This window comes from Scardinius erythrophthalmus, assembly GCF_964197995.2.
Source record: "Scardinius erythrophthalmus genome assembly, chromosome: 5".
In the NCBI taxonomy this organism is placed as follows: Eukaryota; Metazoa; Chordata; class Actinopteri; order Cypriniformes; family Leuciscidae; genus Scardinius; species Scardinius erythrophthalmus.
The window spans coordinates 18,863,531-18,882,890 of record NC_138225.1 but is presented as its reverse complement, the minus strand read 5'-3'; the positions used below and the strand labels follow the sequence as shown (position 1 = coordinate 18,882,890).

The window sequence follows — 19,360 nt, the reverse complement described above, 5'->3', positions numbered from 1 at the left end:
GATGGCTCTTGTATGAGCTGACGTATCTACACATAACTTTTGCAAGATTGGATTTAGATCTCTTTGCCCAGTCGCTACATGAATCAACAATGGAGACTTTCCCATGAACATGTTCACTTGCTGAACAGAGGTAAACTAAGAGGGTAAATGGGCTGGAAACTTAGGAGATTAACTTTAAGGAAATTGTAAGACACCAATAAAATTGGAGGTCAACAACTTGTTAAGTGAGTGTGTATTGTTTTTGTCCAGATAATTTGATTGACCTGAGGTGCTGAGTTCATTGGTAGCCAACTAAACTGTATACTCTAGAGTTGTTTTCTTCTTTACCAATTCCACCATGATTTCCTTTCTGATGATGAAAACGTTCTGATTGATTTTCTTGATGGGAGTGTCTGGTTAGACCAGCTGGGTCCTTCAACACATGACTTGCAAGGATTTCCCTCATACCTGTGTCTTAACTTTTGATTTATGGCATCTCTTCTCATTCACTGTTGGGTCAACCGTGGTGAACACTGATAATATCCTGCTCGGGGCCTTGGGTTCCAAGCTCTGACATTGTATATCATCATTTTCCAGTCTCTGCAAACCTCCAGAATGAGTTAGTAGTTATGACTTCACTTCAGATTTAGGTCTTTAGCACCATAGACTATTGGTTTGATTCAGTTTAACGGTCATTGTCAAGTACTGTACAGAGTCAATGAAATCACATATAACCAGAAGTGTCATAGTTAGATAGCATATAAATAAATTATGGTAAAGTACAAATGATAGAGTAGTGCAAATGGTCATTGTCACCAAGTTTACACAGGTGTCCTGGTTTATACCTGTCCAAAGGTATATTTCATTGCTTAGTTTGATAACCAAAATAACTTTTATCTTAATTTTAAACAATGCATCTGTAGTTTGAAATCTTACAAGCATTTTTTTTTTTTTTTTTTTTACAAGCATTCAAATGTTTTGCTTGGAAAGTGAGTTTTTACTATATTGTGTGTGTGTGTGTGTGTGTGTGTGTGTATAAATATTAAAATAAATGTCCCTTGGGTTGATATTTTGTTATGTAAATGCAAATTTGCTGCTCAAGAAATATGCTCCTCCGTTACCATTTGAAATATCTAGTAGCTCACTTCCTCTCAAACATCCCACTGGCGTATCTTCTGAACAAAGTGTAATTGTGTCTTGTAGCTTGTGGTTCTGCTCCAGCTTCTCTCACAGGAGTTGTTCCAGTGTTCGGTACAGTTCCAGCCAAAGATGTAACCTGTAGCACTGAGGAGGGTAAAACAATTATTTGGGGAGCTGTGTCACCCTTGAGAGGATCAAGTGTCCCTCTCATCTGAGGCAGCCGCCTTACCGTGTTAAGTGCCTGACTGCTCTTTCTCTGTAGCTTATTGTTAGAGGAAGAGAGGAGGACAGTGGGATGGAGCCTCTGGGTCTCTGAGCTCAGAATCACATGTAGGCCATTTCCCTTATCGTAATTGATAATCTTTTCATTCAGTGCATTATTCACTTAATTTTCATGGTACCTCATTTAGTGATGGCGCTTGTGTCCTGGTTTGAAAAGAAAATGCAGAAAGGATGCTCAACTGGACCGTGTCTGGTTGTATGCACAGTTAAAATGCTGTTCACCATAATTTGATGAATAACTGCTGCCATAATTAATAGAAAAGGTACACAGATATCTCTTTTAAATGGAATTTGGTTTTCCTTCTGCTTTCTCTTGACAGTATAGCAATCATTATTTGCAACAGCTAAGTAGCTCTGACTTTAGTGAATAAGGTGCAAGCGTGTTTGTTCTGAAAGGAATGATAATGAATTGATTTAAAACCCACAGTGCAACATTGTACCCGGTTAAACTAGATTGTAGATGATTAATGAGGACAATGGGTTTTTGTGCTGAAATGTTTAAAGGGATAGCCCCTTAGTGTTTTGCTAATGTATCTTGTATGCCATACAAAAATGTCCTGACAGTCTATCTCTTGTATTATTTTGTTCTCTTCCAGAACTCCAGCGTCTCTTCCCAGAATGAAGACCTTCATAGTAAATGGGACATTTCGTCTTATCCGAACAAAACTTCAAAGCATTCAGTTCGTGGCTTTGTAGTGGTGGATGAGTCTGACCGACTCAAGTCTCCCACCATCAGCACACATAGCAGGTATAAGGACACTATTGACAAAAAGATTCAGTCCACCACCTTCAAATCATCAGATGAGAACTTCACCTCTCAAAAGATGAAAACAGATTTGGGAGAAGGCCGCCTGGAGCGGCTCCCTTTGAAGCCCTCTGGGGACACAGCTGACCTGGATTCTGTTTTGAATGTGAAGACATCAGCCAGTCAAAAGGATCTTGTTAGGCCGACAGTCCATCCTGAGTTAAACCAGCTGACTGAAGAAGGTTTCTTACTTCCTTCAAAGAGCTTCTCTGGGTACTCCCGTAAAGTAGTTAAACAGCCTTTGGTTGATGTTCACTCAAAAAAAGGGTATAAAATGCTAGTAGGCAGTGGACAAGCTGACTACAAGCACACAAGCAAGGAACAAGTTGCACTTAAACATGGTGATGTTATATTAGGCATGGATGGAAGGAGATACAGGCTTCTCAGTGGACCTCCAGGGCCTGTTGGACCACCAGGGAAAAGAGTGAGTTACCACAACTAAAATCCTGATGAAATGAGGTGAAATCACATGCTCTCAGGGCAGCTGATAATACTTCAGTGATATTCTTTCTGTAAAATGTGCCAAATTGAAAATCTGAATCCAAAAAAACTTCCCCCTCATGGTGACTAAATAGATTAAACTTGTTTATATGAAGAGTATCATTTGTATTTATGTAATAGAAACAATCTTATCTTTATTGTATTGGTGAATCTCTTTTCAGATGTAAATATTAAAGGGATAATATATAGAAACAATCAAGTTTAAATTAATTAGATGAGTTAATTTAAGAGTTGAAATTATTTAATAATTTTACAAGTATATTCTTGACAATAGTCCATTAGAATGTACAAAACAATTGGTTGAGCAATATAAGATAAACACTGCAACACAAATACAGTACACTAATATTATACTGAAGTCCTCTGAGATCATTTTCACTACAATTGATAAATGAGACAGAAGATGGCACCATTTGCGTCAATCTGCGTGGCGAAATTTTTCACCCCTGCGTTAAATTCCCGATTGTGCCGATTCCTATTGAAATGACTGGATTACGATTTCTGCACTAAATATGATGTACCTTGCTGTGATTGACCAATCAGAATCAAGTATTCCAGTATGGACAATAGTATTGGCAGTAAAATGTCGGCTAAAATAAGTAGTTGCTAAGACATATTCATCCAGTTTCACAGAAAAGGTTTAAGCCTAGACTAAAATGAATGAACTCATCAAATATGTCATTGTTTTGTCTCAAGATTCACACCAGTAATGTTTTTTTTATCCACATTTATAAAAACTACTTAAATGCCTTAATTGAACTAAGGCCTAATCCTGGCTTAATCTAAGCCCTGTCTGTGAAACCGGGCCTTAGTGTGTATTACAAAAAAGTTAACAAAAAGTATATTTTGGAATTTACAATAGCTTTGTTGTTTGAGCTAGGAACTATTTTGAAATACTCCATTGCCGAAAGCTGAATGTTATATAATCATTCCCTCTCTTAATGGAGTTTAACGGAACATTCATTTGATCATCCTTCACATCAGTAACATTACATTACTACTACAGCTGCCCTTTTCTGAATTGTAACCTTGCATGAAACCAAAATATCAGGCCTGTAGTTCTTTCAGTTCTAAAGCTGCTCTTTGCTTAAGGTTTGAGGTCTGGCAGCACTACGAATTGGCATGTCTAAGAGTGTCACATTACGTAATATACATAAGATTAAAAAGGGCATGGACCTATAAATATTAATTAACTCATGAGTCTTATGGTTTCACAAAGTCTTTTGCTTCTGCTATTTCGTGATTTCCATGCTTATATTTGAAAATGAAAAGCAATCCTTTATAAACTTAGCATGATGGTTGATGACAGTAACCTCACACTTTTCTGTGGTGAAACGCTTTGATAAATGCCAAAGTCCCATGAAGTTAATTCTGCTTCATATTTAGGACTCTAAGATTGCTGTTTTTGTTTGCACAGGGGTGTGCAGGTAAAAGCGGCTTTATTGGATACAAAGGCGATCAGGTAAGGAAAAACACGTCTTTAAATACTACATATTGCAGTGTTCTGTGAAGATGTCACTGATTTGACCTGCATGTCTCGACAGGGTTCTCCAGGAATCAGAGGAGCAGATGGGTCGAGAGGCATACCAGGACCCCCAGGTCCACCGGGACTCCCAGCCCTCTACCTTTGGAGGAACACAGAGGAGGACTGGGCTGCATTCAGGGTAGGCCTCAACAGTCTGACTAGCCTTAAAGATATAACAAAAATTCTATGTACCACAGTTTAAATGCCTGGTACAAAAAGATTGAAGCTGAATTAGCATAAATTAGATGAATCTAGGTATTAGTCGATTATACTGCCCATCCTTACCAAAGTTGAACATGGTCCAGTGAGCCACCGCCCTGTGTCTTTCAAAGCTGTTGGAAGACCCAGTCTTTCTGTGTTCCTGCCAGACCTTGTATTCTATCTATTTGTGACTCTCTATTTTTGACCATATAATTAAATGTAATTGTAAAACCACAGGTTTGACCTCCCTGTAGATTCTCATAACTCGAAACAGTTGTGAATATCTGCTTGTGATTGTGCAGCGGCAACTTGGCATTATGTAATGTTTTTTTTTTTTTTTCTGCATGTCCAAATGTTGTTCCTCATCATTTGGCACAATCCTGGATTATGATTGATGAGTTTAGTCCTCCAAAGAGGAGTCGTGTGTATAAATTGAGCCATGGGTGGTAGGAGAGGGAGCTGTACCTTTCTGAAAGAGTGAGACTTTATGTACATTCTAAGATGCTGTTGATTTAGACCATCTTTTTGTGATTCGTGATTTGGGGTGTTTTATTTTTAATAACATTTTTAATTTTTACATTCAATTTAATTATTTAAATGAAAAAGTACTTACTGTATGTGCTTTTTTTAGCTTAGATAATTGTGGAAGTTATATAGGCTAAGTGCTTCAATATGGATGATCATTTCCTATGGTGTAATGAATAATTGTTTCGGAAAATGATGTCAATTTCTTTTGTACGTATTTTTGGCTGAAAATATTGGCCCAATTTTCCATATAAATCTTCACTACATTGTCATGGTTTAATAAATAATGTTTAAATATTTTATTGGCTTTTTTCCTCAGATTTTTGTCACCATGATCAGTGATAAAAATTCTTTAGAAAAAGGCCAAAACAGATTATTTAGTTAGTTAGTTTAGATCATTACATTTATTACAATGTCTAAATGTTCAGTGTACACTAAGGTTTTTGATGGTCATCTAGGCAAGTGCACTGGGAGGTCCGATTCCCCAGCTTCTCTTAAACTCACCTTCTCTGGACCAGGAGTGAGCCGAACCCCTGCCCCGGTGCCAATTGAGCATGTGCCAAGACAAATGTTGTATAAAGGCGGCCAGGGTGATTTAATAACAGTGTGACAGAGACCGTGTGTCTATGTGGGTTCGAGGCCTTTGCTTTTCCAGCCCACACTGTAGAGACAGCGTACACTGTCCTTCAGTTCTTCTCCTCTATTTGAACAGGAGAGATGCCTTTCAACACTCCCTGGTTTGTTTTCTTATTGAGATGAATTGAAACATACAGGCATTAAGTGTTATGAGCTCAGATTGAAGATTTGTTGTTTAGAAGAGTTTTCTCCCTCTTAATACTAGTCAGGTACAGTGTTCCTCATCACCTCGCGAATGCAGTCTGAATTGTATTTATGCATTCGTGCAGAGGCTGGGTCCAAAACTGTTTGCTCATTTAATATTTACTACATAGTGAATGCCAAAATGAGTGAATTGGGACAGCTTAAACAGTCAAATAGATACAAATAAAATAAAATAAATTATATTTGGAATTTCAGTGTTCATTTTAATTTTAGTATTTTTTTTATACGCCTTTATAATTTTATTAGCTTTAATTTATCTTTATTTCAGTTTTTATTTTGTTTAATCTTTATTTACAATTTTATAGTTTTACTTTTACTTTACTATTTAACAATAACAACATAATGTTTGAATGTTTTGTGGTCCAGGGTCACATATATATTATATACTACCAGTCAAAAGTTTTTGATTGGTAAGATTTGTAATGTTTTTAAAAGAAGTCTCTTCTGCTTACCATGGCTGCATTTATTTGATTAAAAATACAAAAAAAAACAGTAATATTGTTAAATATTATGACAATTTAAAATAGCTGTTTTCTATTTTAATATATTTTAAAATGAAATTTATTCCTGTGATCCTCAACCTGAATTTTCTGCATCATTACTCCAGTCTTCAGTGTCACATGATCCGAAAAGCATTTCAGAAATCATTCTAATACGCGGGTTTGATGCTCAAAAAACATTCATTATTATTATTATAAATGTTGAAAATAGTTGTGTACAACTTTTTGTGTACAAATCTTTGATGAATAGAAAGTTCAAAAGAACTTTTAGGAACTTATAAGTTTCTAACTTTTAGTTATAAAAATATAAATAACTGTTTTCAACATTGACAATAATAATAAATGTTTCTTGAGCATCAAATCATCATATTAGAATGATTTCTGACGAATCATGTGACACTGAAGACTGGAGTAATAATGCTGAAAATTCAGCGTTGCCATCACAGGAATAAATTACACTTTACTCTATATTCACATAGAAAACAGCTTTTTAAAATTGTAATAATATTTCACAATATTACTGTTTTTTCTTTTTTTTTATATATATTTTTAATCAAATAAATGCAGCCATGGTAAGCAGAAGAGACTTCTTTTAAAAACATAAAAAATCTTACCGATCCAAAACTTTTGACTGGTAGTGTATATATTATTTGACTGTTCAAACTGCCTGTCACCCGAAGCTCTGATAAAGTATGTGACAATCATTCATCTGTTTTTTTTTTTAGCGAACATCTTATTATCAGTTGCTAGCAGCTGGATGGCCTGTAAGTATTTTAAATTGGAATCAATTAGTAAAACATAATTATATAATAGGCACATGGTCTCTCTTACTAAACTGTTTCCTTCGGATGTCCCGCAGAGAGAGAGGGGACACCCTGGACCAATGGGTGAGACAGGGAGACCTGGTTTACCTGTGAGTAAACATAATCAAACACACAGAACACAGTTAAAGGGTTAGTTCACCCAAAAATGAAAATGATGTCATGAATGACTCACCCTCATGTCGTTCCAAGCCCGTAAGACCTCCGTTCATCTTCGGAACACAGTTTAAGATATTTTAGATTTAGTCCGAGAGCTTTCTGTTCCTCCATTGAAAGTCAATGGACGGCATACTGTCCATGTCCAGAAAGGCAATACAGACATCATCAAAGTAGTCCATGTGACATCAGTGGCTCAATCTTAAGTTTATCAAGCGGCGAGAATACTTTTTGTGCGCAAAAAGTAAACAAAAATAACGACTTTATTCCACTATTCATTTCCTTCTCTCTGGGCCTCGAGTGAGTTCACGTAGTGTTTTTGCGCAGCGCGTCTGTGTTGTACGTCACACGTAGGCTCACTATTGGCCGACGCTGGTCATGTGTGATGCGTGTGACGTACAACACAGACGTTCTGCGCAAAAACACTACGTGAACTCACTCGAGGCCCAGAGAGAAGGAAATGAATAGTGGAATAAAGTCGTTATTTTTGTTTACTTTTTGCGCACAAAAAGTATTCTCGCCGCTTGATAAACTTAAGATTGAGCCACTGATGTCACATGGACTACTTTGATGATGTCTGTATTGCCTTTCTGGACATGGACAGTATGCCGTCCATTGACTTTCAATGGAGGAACAGAAAGCTCTCGGACTAAATCTACAATATCTTAAACTGTTCCGAAGATGAACGGAGGTCTTACGGGCTTGGAACAACATGAAGGTGAGTCATTAATGACATCATTTTCATTTTTGGGTGAACTAACCCTTTAATGAAGACTGAACTGTTACAGTACACATTACTTGGCTGTGTTGCAGAGTATGAAAGGATATTACAATATTGAGGGTCACTGTGCATCTTTGACTAGTATTGTTTATGGTAAGAATATTACATGTTGGAATATAGAGTTCTGTGGTTAATTGTTGTATTTCTGAAGGGATTACCCGGAGACCCAGGCCAGATAGGACCACCAGGACGTAGAGGCGATATGGTAATTATTCCTAACTAGTACAATATCTTTGCTTGTGTGCGTGTATGTGTGAATGTATATGTTCAGAATAGCAATGAGAGTTCTATGGTATCTTCGACAGCAGTTAAATGTTACTGAGGCACACTACTGTTCAAAAGTTTTTGAAAGCAATCTCTTAGGCTCACTAAGGCAAAAATACAGTAAAAAAAAGTAATATTGTGAAATGTTATTGCAATTTAAGATGACAGTTTTTATTATATTTTAATATTTTAAAAAATGTAATTAATCCTGTGATGGCAAAGCTGAATTTTCAGCAGTCTTCAGTGTCACATGATCCTTCAGAACTCATTCGAATATGCTGATCTGGTGCTCAAGAAACGTAATTTCTTCTTATTAACGATGTTAAAAACAGTTGTGCTGCTTAATATTTTTGTAGAAACCATAATAAAAAAAAATTTCCAAATTATTTTATGAATAGAAAGTTCAAAAGAACAGCATTTATTTGAAATATAATTTGTTTGTAACAATTTTAAAGTCTTCTTTGATGAATAGTAATGTAATTTCTTAAAAAAAAAAAAAAGGAACCTATTGAACGTTAGTGTAGATTTATGCAAAGCGTCTACAGAGTTGAGTTACAAGCAAGCACTTTCTAACAGGGTTACATGGGACCAAAGGGTGTTCGAGGCCGAGCAGGGACTCAAGGAAAAGATGGAAAGAACGGGCCGGATGGGGTGGCTGGATCTCCAGGGGTTCCTGGCCTACAGGTGAGACTGAGTGCATGGGATGTCAATAGTATAGCTTTTGTAGTAGTTGTAGTAGTAGTAAAAGTTCAAGTTGGGACACAAGTGTGGGTATGTTAGTGCTTTTGGATAGATTCTGTAAAGCTATAAATTGTGGCTGTGTAACATATGACCTTAAATTGTGGAAAACCATATACAGTATATTTCTGGTTGTGGTTCAAGGGTCCTCGTGGTTACAAAGGTGACACAGCGCCCCCTGGTGACAAAGGAGATGAGGTACAACATTAGAATGCATAATATTCTGAAATACACTCCCCTGTAACTGTCTCATACAGATATTTTTAAATATACTTTTGTACATAAAGCAGTTTTCCTCCCTTCATGAGTAGGGTTTTCCTGGTGCTCCTGGCCCCAGAGGAGACAAAGGACAGGCTGGCCAAAAGGTAAGAAAAGCCTGCGCCTGAAGTATTTATAATATTTTTAATTTGTGTATTTCTGTGTGTGTGTGTGTCCAAATTCAACACACATTCTGCCCCCTAGTGGATCAGGACGGGAAACTACTGTAACATTCAGACCATATCAGTAAACTTGCACGTACTGTTTACGTCATTACGTTTGTATAGATATCAGGCGGAGGGATATGGGCACTTTTGTTGGGAGCAAGGGCTGGTATAGGTGGCCCAGTAATAAAGCACTGTATGCAACGTTCGGTCTGATTATTTGTAGGCTAACCAAACGCTACTCATAAAATACTACACCTACCACTAAAAGACATGTCTTGTTATTGACAAATGTGAGTGGTTACGCTTTTGTTATTTTCATTTTTGGGTGTTGATTTTGTATTATTATTATTTTTAAAGGGCTCAAAAGGAGAAATTGGGTTTATTGGATTTTCTGGTCCTCCAGTAAGTAAATTATACACCCCCACCACCACCCCACACACATACATTATTCTTGTACTGCTAATTTTTTTGTTGTTGTTTTTTTGTTTGTTTAGGGATCTGTTGGTTTACAAGGTGTTGAGGGGATCCCTGGACCACCCGGTCCAAAGGTGAGTTAATTGAATTATCTTTTGTAATAATCAACATGTCATCATGCTTCAATAAATAATTTATTAAAATGAATATTGAATAATAATAACAATAATAACTCACAATTTATTTTTATATTGATATTGACAGTATAAACCATTTTATTTTCTTAGGGTGATCCAGGAAATGATGGAAAACGTGGTCCTCCAGGGACAGTGGTGAGTCACAAATAATCTGTTTAGACATAAGTAATCTGTTCAACTTTAATAAGAAAGAATAACTGCTCCCAAATGAAACATGATTCAAAGAAATGACATTTTTCAAGATTTCAAATAGTCAAAAGTGCTTTAACAGAGGAATCCCCCTTATTCAGCTATTTATGGATACTACTTAAGAATGCTCAGTTATGCATTTATGTGTCTTGCCAGGGAGCACCAGGTGCTACAGGATTCGTTGGCGCTCAAGGTGTCAATGGCTCAGAAGTAAGTGATTGAGATGAGACTTGCTTGCTGAATTTGTAGTGAAATCTTGTACAAACCATTAAAGTATGGCAATATTATCTGACTATGTCACCTACAGATATTGAAATCTGATTGGAAGCTGTTGATTAACCAAAACACTTTTGCTGTTACAGGGGGACGTTGGACCTGCTGGCCCTGTGGGGCGGAAGGGCCCTCAGGTATACTGACATTTTATTGTGTCATGGCTTCTTGAAGCCTGTTCTTACAGAAAGATCAGAGGCTGAAATGATATAAAATCTGTTTTGACCTTTCCTCTTAGGGGCCTAGAGGGATCGAGGGAAATAGAGGCCCACCTGGTCATCCAGGGTCACAGGTCAATTTCACCATGTAGACTAGCAATGCTATTAAAGTAGAAAAAACATACAAATAGGGGTCTTTTGTGACATTAAACATTGTTCATGGGTGTTTGCTTATTTTTTCACAGGGACTTCTAGGTCAGGGTGGTCCACAGGGTCTCAAAGGTGACCAAGTAAGTTATGAAACCATGTACATGTGGGCATGTACAAAATGGGAACTCATTATCTGTCATTAACATAATCTTTCATGTACAGTGACATGTTGTGTTTATGAAATGGATGCTCTAGAGATGGTTTTTGTTTGTGGACAGGGACCAGTTGGTCCAGTGGGTATCAGAGGGCTACAAGGCATTGAAGGGCCCATGGTGAGTCCGTTTCTCATATACTGAATGTAATCTATAGGAGAACATTTATAAACTCATACGGCAGACCTTCAGCCACCAATATAACACATTTTATGCACTTTATATGTATTGTATACATTATAACTCATTCAGCAACCAACATAACACATTTTATGCACTGTATATGTATTGTATACATTATAACACATGCTAGAGATGTACATTGATTCAAGTCACTTTGTCTTTAAAAGGGGTCTATTATGCAAAATTAACTTTTATATGGTGTTTGAAAACTGACTTGTCTCCACAGTGTGTGTAAACAACCAGCCTATAATGGTAAAAATCCTCCCACAAATCCCTCCCGTGAATAGTGATGTTCTGTCCTATTAGCATAGATCCTGCCCCGAGTGAGCCGCACATATTCCGCCATGTTTATATCCTCGCTGTGGCACCTATCGATATAATGTCTGCGCCACATAAACATAACAAATGTTCTGTTTTTGGATGTACCAATGAACATAAGCGTCTCCATAGATTCCCCGCATCTGAGCCACTAAGGACACCGTAGATTTATTTTATTTATGAAGGAATGTGCTGAAGAAATTAGGTAAAGTCTTATTTGTCTGTGCAAATCATTTTACCACCAGACTGCATCACAAATGAGGGTCAGTTCAATGCTGGATTTGCACAAAAGTTGATTCTGAAAGATGGGTCGATACCGACATCCTACATGAGCACCTGTACAACAATTTATAGATGATGATAATGGAACATGCTAATCAATAAGTTGAATAAAGTTAACTCCACATCAACTACATAAATTACTCAACTAACCATTCAGAAACATCCTGTTGCATTCTAAAATTTGTAACTTCTTCCTGAGTCTCTCCATCTGTGTCCGACTCCGGTTTGAACATATAAGGCCGAACATTTTGGCTGCGTGAGGGTCTCCAGCTGTGTTGTTGTCTGTTGTTGCTGGATTATCTGAAGCAGGAACTGTAAAGGCTCCACCCTCTTCTAGAAAGGGGGCGGGGAGCAGCAGCTCATTTGCATTTAAAGGTACACACACGGAAACAGCGTATTTTTGCTCACACTCAATAAGAGCAAACTAGACATGCTATAATAAATGATCTATGGGGAATTTTTGGCTGAAACATCACAGACACATTCTGGGGACACGAGACTTATATTGCAACTTGTAAAAAGGGGCATAATAGAATTAAATTTCACACAGCCATATTGCAATCCTAGCTGCTGTTGTGCTCTGGCAGGCTAGAAACATGTTTTCTATGCAGATGCCTTGAAAAAGAAAAACTGAAACCATTTTTTGGGAATACATAATATAAATAGGCTCTTTCTATTGTTTTTTGTCTGATTATATTTCAGAAAAAATAGCCTAGAATGCAAAAAAATCTTTCAGTTAGGAGTCAATGATTACTATCTATCTATTCATTCATTTTTATTCATTTGTCATGTTCCTCATTTTTTTAATTAATTTTCTTTTTTTTTAGGGTATGACTGGACATCCAGGTCCAAAAGGCTTTCCAGGTGTCACAGTAAGATATCTGATTCAAATCTCACTGTATGTTTCTTTGACATTAGAGTCAATTTTGTAAAATATGTTATTTATCATGTATTACCTCACTAATTAGTGCCTCTGATTCAGGGCTATCAGGGCCTGTATGGAGAGAAGGGTGACGGAGGACCCAAGGGGAAAAAAGTAATCTCTGGCAGCAACACAATACATTCAGAAGTTATGAAGATTTAAATGCATACTTGAAGGATTCATAAAATGTTCAATTTATGATTGTACTGTATGTCTTTAGGGACCACAAGGAGCAGCAGGGATCATAGGTCCTCAGGGAGTGAGGGGCCAATCAGGCCTTCTTGGCTTACCTGGTGTCAGAGGTCAGCCAGGTGCTCCAGGTATCCAGGTACAATGGCAGAGAGAATTCCCTATAACATGCCTTACTTCATGCAATGGTGAAACAAGCAGATAGACTCATAGGCAGAACTAAAGCATTACAGGCATAATATTTGACAATTGAGGTTCAAAAGAAGATTTCATGGCAAATTACATTGTTTTTCTCTCACACTTTTCCCCTAAAGGGTATAGATGGTGAAGTGGGTCCTCAGGGAATGCTTGGAAAAGAGGGTCAAAAGGTCAGAGTGGTTTATGACTTTCAGGTGGAGATATCGCACCAAAAACATTCTTATAGCTCACCCTTTTACATCAACCCAACTGTGGTCTTTCAAAATGAGAGCTACTCTTAAAAAACAATCTTGCCCAAAGGTCCTTTCATTGTGTCCTATTAAAACATGCATCTAATTCAATAACTTTTCTTCTTTCTTTTTTAAACATAGGGCAGTAGGGGTGAACCTGGTGGTATTGGAAGAACAGGACCCATAGGATCCAGAGTAAATTTACTATTTGTTTCATATAAAGATGCATCAAATTGAATTTTTTTTTTATTTTATTTTAATAAATAAAATGTAAAAAAAAAATATATACTGTATATTATCTAAGAAAAAAAGTTGATAATGGAAAAATTCAAAATAATTTGAGAAATATGATTGGTGATATCCATATTATGTCATATACATACATTTATTTAATAAAATTGTATATACATTTATTTAATAAATTAATAAAAGCTTATATAAATATATGTAGTGAATTATATATATATATAATAAACTTTTATTAAACTTTTATTAAATAAATGTACAGTTTTGGTCTCTGATTTATTCATATGTTTTATTTTATGGTTAAGTTAGATATTAAACACCGTGTATTATGAATAAGCTAAATTTGAAGTCATTGTTCTGTATCACATTCACCTATTTTATTATTTTCAGGGTCGAGCTGGCCAACATGGTCCCCCTGGTATACCTGGAATAGTGGTAAGAGAGTTGAATGAGTAAAAGCAGTCAAGATTTATACTTTTCATATATATCATACTGTATATACTTTTGCTATTTTTGCAGGGTTTACAAGGTCAAGTTGGAGCTGAGGGGCCAGAAGGAAAGCCTGGTACACAGGTTCCCATTTCATACATTTAATATCAAGTTTTTTATATATATATATATATATATATATATATCAGTTATAGTGCTTTACCATTACTGCAAAGTAAGACATCACATTTTTGAGTTATAAATGTTTTTTTGTTTTGTGCTGATTTTCTTTATGTGCCTTGCAGGGTGTTTCTGGTTCTGTTGGAGACCCAGGTGATAAAGGACCTGATGTATGTTTCTTATCATCAACTAAAATATTCTATGAATTTTAGACAATATAGAAAACTGCTGCTATAATAAAAGCTTGTAAAACCTGGTTAATAATAATAGCAGATGGTTGATACAGGCATGTCAAGGTCAGACTGGCCTGAAAAAGGTTAGAAGATCATAGACTATTAAACTTCAAAAGGTTGTTAACAAGTCTGTTGGGTTGATCTTTGTTTCAGCACGACAGCAGGAGTTGGAAACAGAGTTTGTAGTCAGATATAGTGTTAAACTGGTATACATCAGACTTAAATGTTATATATTATTACAAATTATATACTCTGCATAACAATTTAAGTGAAAAGTTTAATTGAATAAGTAGCGTGAATTTCAGCATTAATTTAATCTCTCTTAAGCTGCATGAACTCTACAAGTTTGTGTAAAATGTGATGATCATGTGATCCTGCATGATTTTAGAATGATTCAAAGATCAACTTGTGCTTCAGTGGAAGAAAGAACATTTTAATCTGAAAAGAGTCAACAGGGTCAATGTCACAAATTTGATTAGTAACCTAGAAATAGTGCAGAATCCTAAATATTAATTTTTACATCAAATGATATTCAGTGTGGACTGTTTCACGATTTTATTTTATTTTATGTCATACATGATATTTTCTGTAATCTTTGTCATCTGAAGGGCCTGAGGGGCATGATTGGAGAGCCAGGAAAACAAGGCCCTCCAGGCTCACAGGTAAGCATAACAACAGGACAAACTGATCAAATTTTAAAAAGATTATTGCAAGTAGACTATGGAAATTTGTTTCCGCCACAGAATAAAAAATAAAAAAGGTAATTGCAACTTTTTATCTCAGAATTCTGACTCTTTTTTTTTTTTTTTTTTTCACAATTGCGTGTTATAAAGTCAGAATTGTGAGAAATAAACTCGCCAATCTCTTTTTTTCTCAGAATTGCATGTTTATATCTCTCAATTCTGACTTTATAACAAGCAATTGGGAGATTATAAATTCATAATTGTATGATATAAAGTCGCAATTGCGTGTTATAAAGTCAGAATTGTTTGCGAGATATACACTTGTAATTGCGAGAAAAAGTCCGGATTGCGAGTTTATTTCTCGCAATTGTGAGTTTATATCTCGTAATACTGACTTTATAACGTGCAATTGAGACTTTATATCATGCAATTCTAACTTTATATCTCATAATTCTTAGAAATAAAACTCACAATTGTGAGATAAAAAAAGTTGCAATTATCTTTTCAAATGTTTTATTCTGTTGAGGAAACAAGCTTCCATAGTAGACAAACTCTTAAAATGGAATGTAAAATATTGTTCATGTTTCATATTCCTTACCATCACAGAATTTGAAATTCAGAACTATTTTTATTCTTAAACAAATCACTGCTGAAAACACAAGTTATGCTTTTCATTACTGCAGTAGCTCAAGGTTTCTCCTCTCATTAGGGTCCACCTGGACGACCAGGCCAAGATGGCATCCAAGGCCCACCCGGGGAGAAGGTAAGCCTCACAGTGCTTTATATTGCTGTCAGAACATTAATTATGTAAATAATACACATGTATCATTACTGTGTGTGCTTGTTATCAGGGCTTCACTGGAAAACCTGGCATTGCAGGTGCTCAGGGGCCTGTAGGCATGTATGTAAGTGGCACTATCCCGCATAAACCAGTCTGGACTGACATAAAAAATCATGATCTGTTAGTTGTAGCATGGATTTGATGATATGCTCTTCTTGCTCTCAGGGTTATCCGGGAGCCATCGGCCTTCATGGGCGGCCAGGTCACATAGGAGAGAGGGTTAGAACTCTCTGCTGTAAATATTTTACAATGAATATTTCTCTGATCATTCTGGATGTTGTATCATGTATTGTGTGAATGTGCAACTGCAGGGTGAACCTGGCATCAGGGGACCACTTGGTCCACCAGGGCAGAGAGGGCCATCTGTAAGTAAAATTTTATGTCAACTGATAAATATCATTAATGTTATGACATCTTGGTCACTTCTTCTCTTCTTCTCTAAAACAATTGTTACAATGTTAACCTTCTAAGGGTTTACCAGGCCTGCCTGGTGAGAGGGGCCCACGTGGACCACTGGTAAAGTGACTTCCCCATCACAGAGTCTAGATGTATTTTGAAACTTTAATAGCACTGCTTTTTATATTCAGAGAGGTTATCCTTAATGTTTACAACATTTTTTTTAGGGCCGCCAAGGAGAAACAGGACCTGCTGGTTTGCAAGGAGTGCCTGTATGTAGCCCTCAGTTTGAAGCATACATTTAGTTTTTTCAGAAGCAGACAGAAAAAAAAAAAAAACAGTAAATAAAGTGTGTATATATGTTTTATAAGCCCGAAATCAGCATATTAGAATGATTTCTGAAGGATTATGTGAAAGTGAAGACCGGACTTATGAAAATTCAGCATTGCCATCACAGGAATAAATTACATTTTAAAATATATAAATACATTAAAATTGATAGTGTAATATTGTAATATTACACAATATTTCACAATATTTCTGTTTTTATATATAATGTTGTACATTAATTAATGTGTGTATATATTTGTCAATTCAGGGGCACTCAGGATTGCCAGGGCCTGAAGGTGTAACTGGAAAGCAAGGCCCCCCAGGGAACCAGGGGCCTCAAGGGCCACAGGGAAAACAAGGACCAATTGGATTACCAGTGAGTGGGTACCTCTCATTTTGATTGCATTTTTAGGCTAGGTTTTAAAAAAGGATGTAGCAATTCTGAGCTTGTATCTGAGATTCTGATCACATTCTGCTATTCTTCAGGGCTCACCGGGAACAAGTGGAATGGTTGGTCGAGTAGGAGAAAAAGGAGAGCAGGTATTGTAAGCATTTCAGTTTCTTAAAACAAGTTACATAACACATATGATTAAGCATTTACTTTATAATGCTCTCCTTTAGGGATTACCAGGACCTCCTGGTGACCCTGGATCTTTTGGATTAGATGGACCACAGGTCAGTTCATTTCAATATATGCAGGATTATCTGCTGATATGAGATGTCTTGTTTGTGTTCCCTGTATCAACTTCTTGGGCAGATTTCCAAAAATGCAAGCAACTTGATCTCTGGTTCAGTATGTTTTTAACAAAGATAGGGAATGTTTTGATATAGAGAACATTTACATAGCATAAGTGCTGGAGATCTTTGTTGAAATGCTATACATCAGCTACCCCTTCTTGTTTTAGTAAAATTCATAATGAATTAGTGTTTTAACACACTTCTATCTTCATAGGGACAACCTGGTCCAGTTGGTTTTGAGGGTTCATCAGGGCCAAAAGGGGGATGTGTAAGTGCCAAATATTGATGCTGGTTCATTTACATCCAACAAAACTTTATTATGGAGTCTATCAGCTCCCTCTCCAAGCTTTTTCAAGTCAGATGATTTTACTAGGGTATTTGATTTAAGGGATCACCTGGAGCCATTGGAAAGCCTGGTCCAAATGGATCTCCGGGAGAACACGGGCCTCAGGGCTCTCAGGGGGTGCAGGGTGCACCAGGACCACGTGGCAAAGAGGTCAGTGTCATACATTGATTACCTGAGGCTTCAAGTCCTGTTTGTAAGCTACACTACCATTGAAAAGTTGTTTATTTTATTTATTTTTAACAGAAATTAATAATATTTTTTAAAAAGAATGCAATGCGTTTATTCAAAAGTGAGAGTAAAGACATGTATTTCAAATAAATGCTATTTTTTGAATGTTCTATTCATCAAAGAATTTTGTAATTCTTTTGCAAATGTATCACACTTTCCAAAAAAATAATGGTTACACTTTATTTTGATAGTCCACTTTAGACATTCTACTACCTATAAGTATACTACCTATAAGCTACCTAAAGTAACTTTGCAACTACATGTCAACTAACTGACATTAGAGTATTAGTAGACTGTAACAGGCTGTAGTTTTAGGGTTCTGTTTAGTAGAATAAGTTGACGTACTTGCATAGTTACTCATAGTCAGTAGAATGTCTGTTGGGGAACCATCAAAATAAAGGGTTAGCAGATATTAAACAGACAATCTACTAATACTCTAAAGCAGAACAAAGTGTTACCAATATAATAAGCAGCTCAACTGTTTTCAACATTGATGATAAGCTCTTTTAAGAGTGTGTTTATCTTAAAAGAGATGAATTTGAACATTTGTATATTCCTGATGAAGGTCGTGTGACCGAAACGTTGATAATAAATTCAATTTAATTGCAAGTAATGATAGTGTGCAGGAGTTCCTTATCTGCTGAAACAACCTACTTATTTGGTCTTATATTCTACGCACCTATCATCTGCTGGTGTGCGATGGAGTTTGTTCACTGACATTGATGATAAGAAATGTTTTTTGAGCACCAAATCAGCATACTAGAACGATTTCTAAAGGATCATGTGACACTGAAGACTGAAATAAAGACCGATGGAAATATATATTTGCCATTATATTAATTAATTACACTTTAAAACATATTCAAATAGAAATTGTGATTTTAAATTGTAATAACTTTTCACAGTATTACTGTTTTACTGCAATTTTTTTTTTATCAAATAAATGCAGTTCCCTTTCAGTCGAGAACGTCAGACGTAGTCGATGTCGACTGAATGGGATCACGCTAGGGAGCCAATTGTCCTCAAGCATGCGAGCACGAGCAAATAAAATTTTGCGTGCGTGATTTGCATCACACACGCTCCACCCCGCGGAGCGGGTATAAATACGGAAGTGGATGCACACACTAGTTGCTTTTTGCTTCGGAGCCGTTCGATGGTGTCTGAAGAGTGTGTTGAGTGTTTCAACGAGCGAGTGTGTCGGCATGAAAGCTGCATCACGTGTCTGGGCTTATAGCACGCTGAGGCAGCTTTTGTGGATGATTCATAGATAATTCCAGCTGGTGGAGGCCTCAGATGAGTGTGCTGGTCCCTCTGT

At 36.5% G+C, this 19,360-nt stretch overlaps 2 protein-coding genes across 2 annotated transcripts in view; both read left to right on the top strand.

The window, feature by feature from the left end:
- The window catches only part of LOC308690341 (uncharacterized protein), a 52,264-nt gene that overhangs the window by 20,151 nt on the left and 12,753 nt on the right, over positions 1 to 19,360 (top strand). Inside the window, exons 7-24 of the mRNA XM_081364745.1 lie at positions 1,183 to 1,230; positions 1,998 to 2,630; positions 4,125 to 4,169; positions 4,252 to 4,371; positions 13,282 to 13,335; positions 14,376 to 14,420; positions 15,092 to 15,145; positions 15,876 to 15,929; positions 16,018 to 16,071; positions 16,173 to 16,226; positions 16,319 to 16,372; positions 16,479 to 16,523; positions 16,631 to 16,675; positions 17,002 to 17,109; positions 17,220 to 17,273; positions 17,355 to 17,408; positions 17,686 to 17,739; positions 17,860 to 17,967. Of these exons, the coding sequence (XP_081220871.1) occupies positions 1,183 to 1,230; positions 1,998 to 2,630; positions 4,125 to 4,169; positions 4,252 to 4,371; positions 13,282 to 13,335; positions 14,376 to 14,420; positions 15,092 to 15,145; positions 15,876 to 15,929; positions 16,018 to 16,071; positions 16,173 to 16,226; positions 16,319 to 16,372; positions 16,479 to 16,523; positions 16,631 to 16,675; positions 17,002 to 17,109; positions 17,220 to 17,273; positions 17,355 to 17,408; positions 17,686 to 17,739; positions 17,860 to 17,967 (1,683 nt within the window). The remainder of the gene's footprint in view (positions 1 to 1,182; positions 1,231 to 1,997; positions 2,631 to 4,124; positions 4,170 to 4,251; positions 4,372 to 13,281; positions 13,336 to 14,375; positions 14,421 to 15,091; positions 15,146 to 15,875; positions 15,930 to 16,017; positions 16,072 to 16,172; positions 16,227 to 16,318; positions 16,373 to 16,478; positions 16,524 to 16,630; positions 16,676 to 17,001; positions 17,110 to 17,219; positions 17,274 to 17,354; positions 17,409 to 17,685; positions 17,740 to 17,859; positions 17,968 to 19,360) is intronic.
- On the top strand, positions 8,221 to 13,303 carry LOC308690230 (uncharacterized protein). Its single transcript, XM_081364577.1, has 16 exons — positions 8,221 to 8,261; positions 8,897 to 9,004; positions 9,203 to 9,256; positions 9,370 to 9,423; positions 9,841 to 9,885; positions 9,978 to 10,031; positions 10,185 to 10,229; positions 10,440 to 10,493; positions 10,646 to 10,690; positions 10,792 to 10,845; positions 10,957 to 11,001; positions 11,140 to 11,193; positions 12,684 to 12,754; positions 12,839 to 12,892; positions 12,999 to 13,106; positions 13,282 to 13,303. The coding sequence occupies exons 1-15, from the start codon at positions 8,259 to 8,261 to the stop codon at positions 13,024 to 13,026; spliced, it is 768 nt and encodes a 255-aa protein (XP_081220703.1). The 5' UTR covers positions 8,221 to 8,258; the 3' UTR covers positions 13,027 to 13,106; positions 13,282 to 13,303.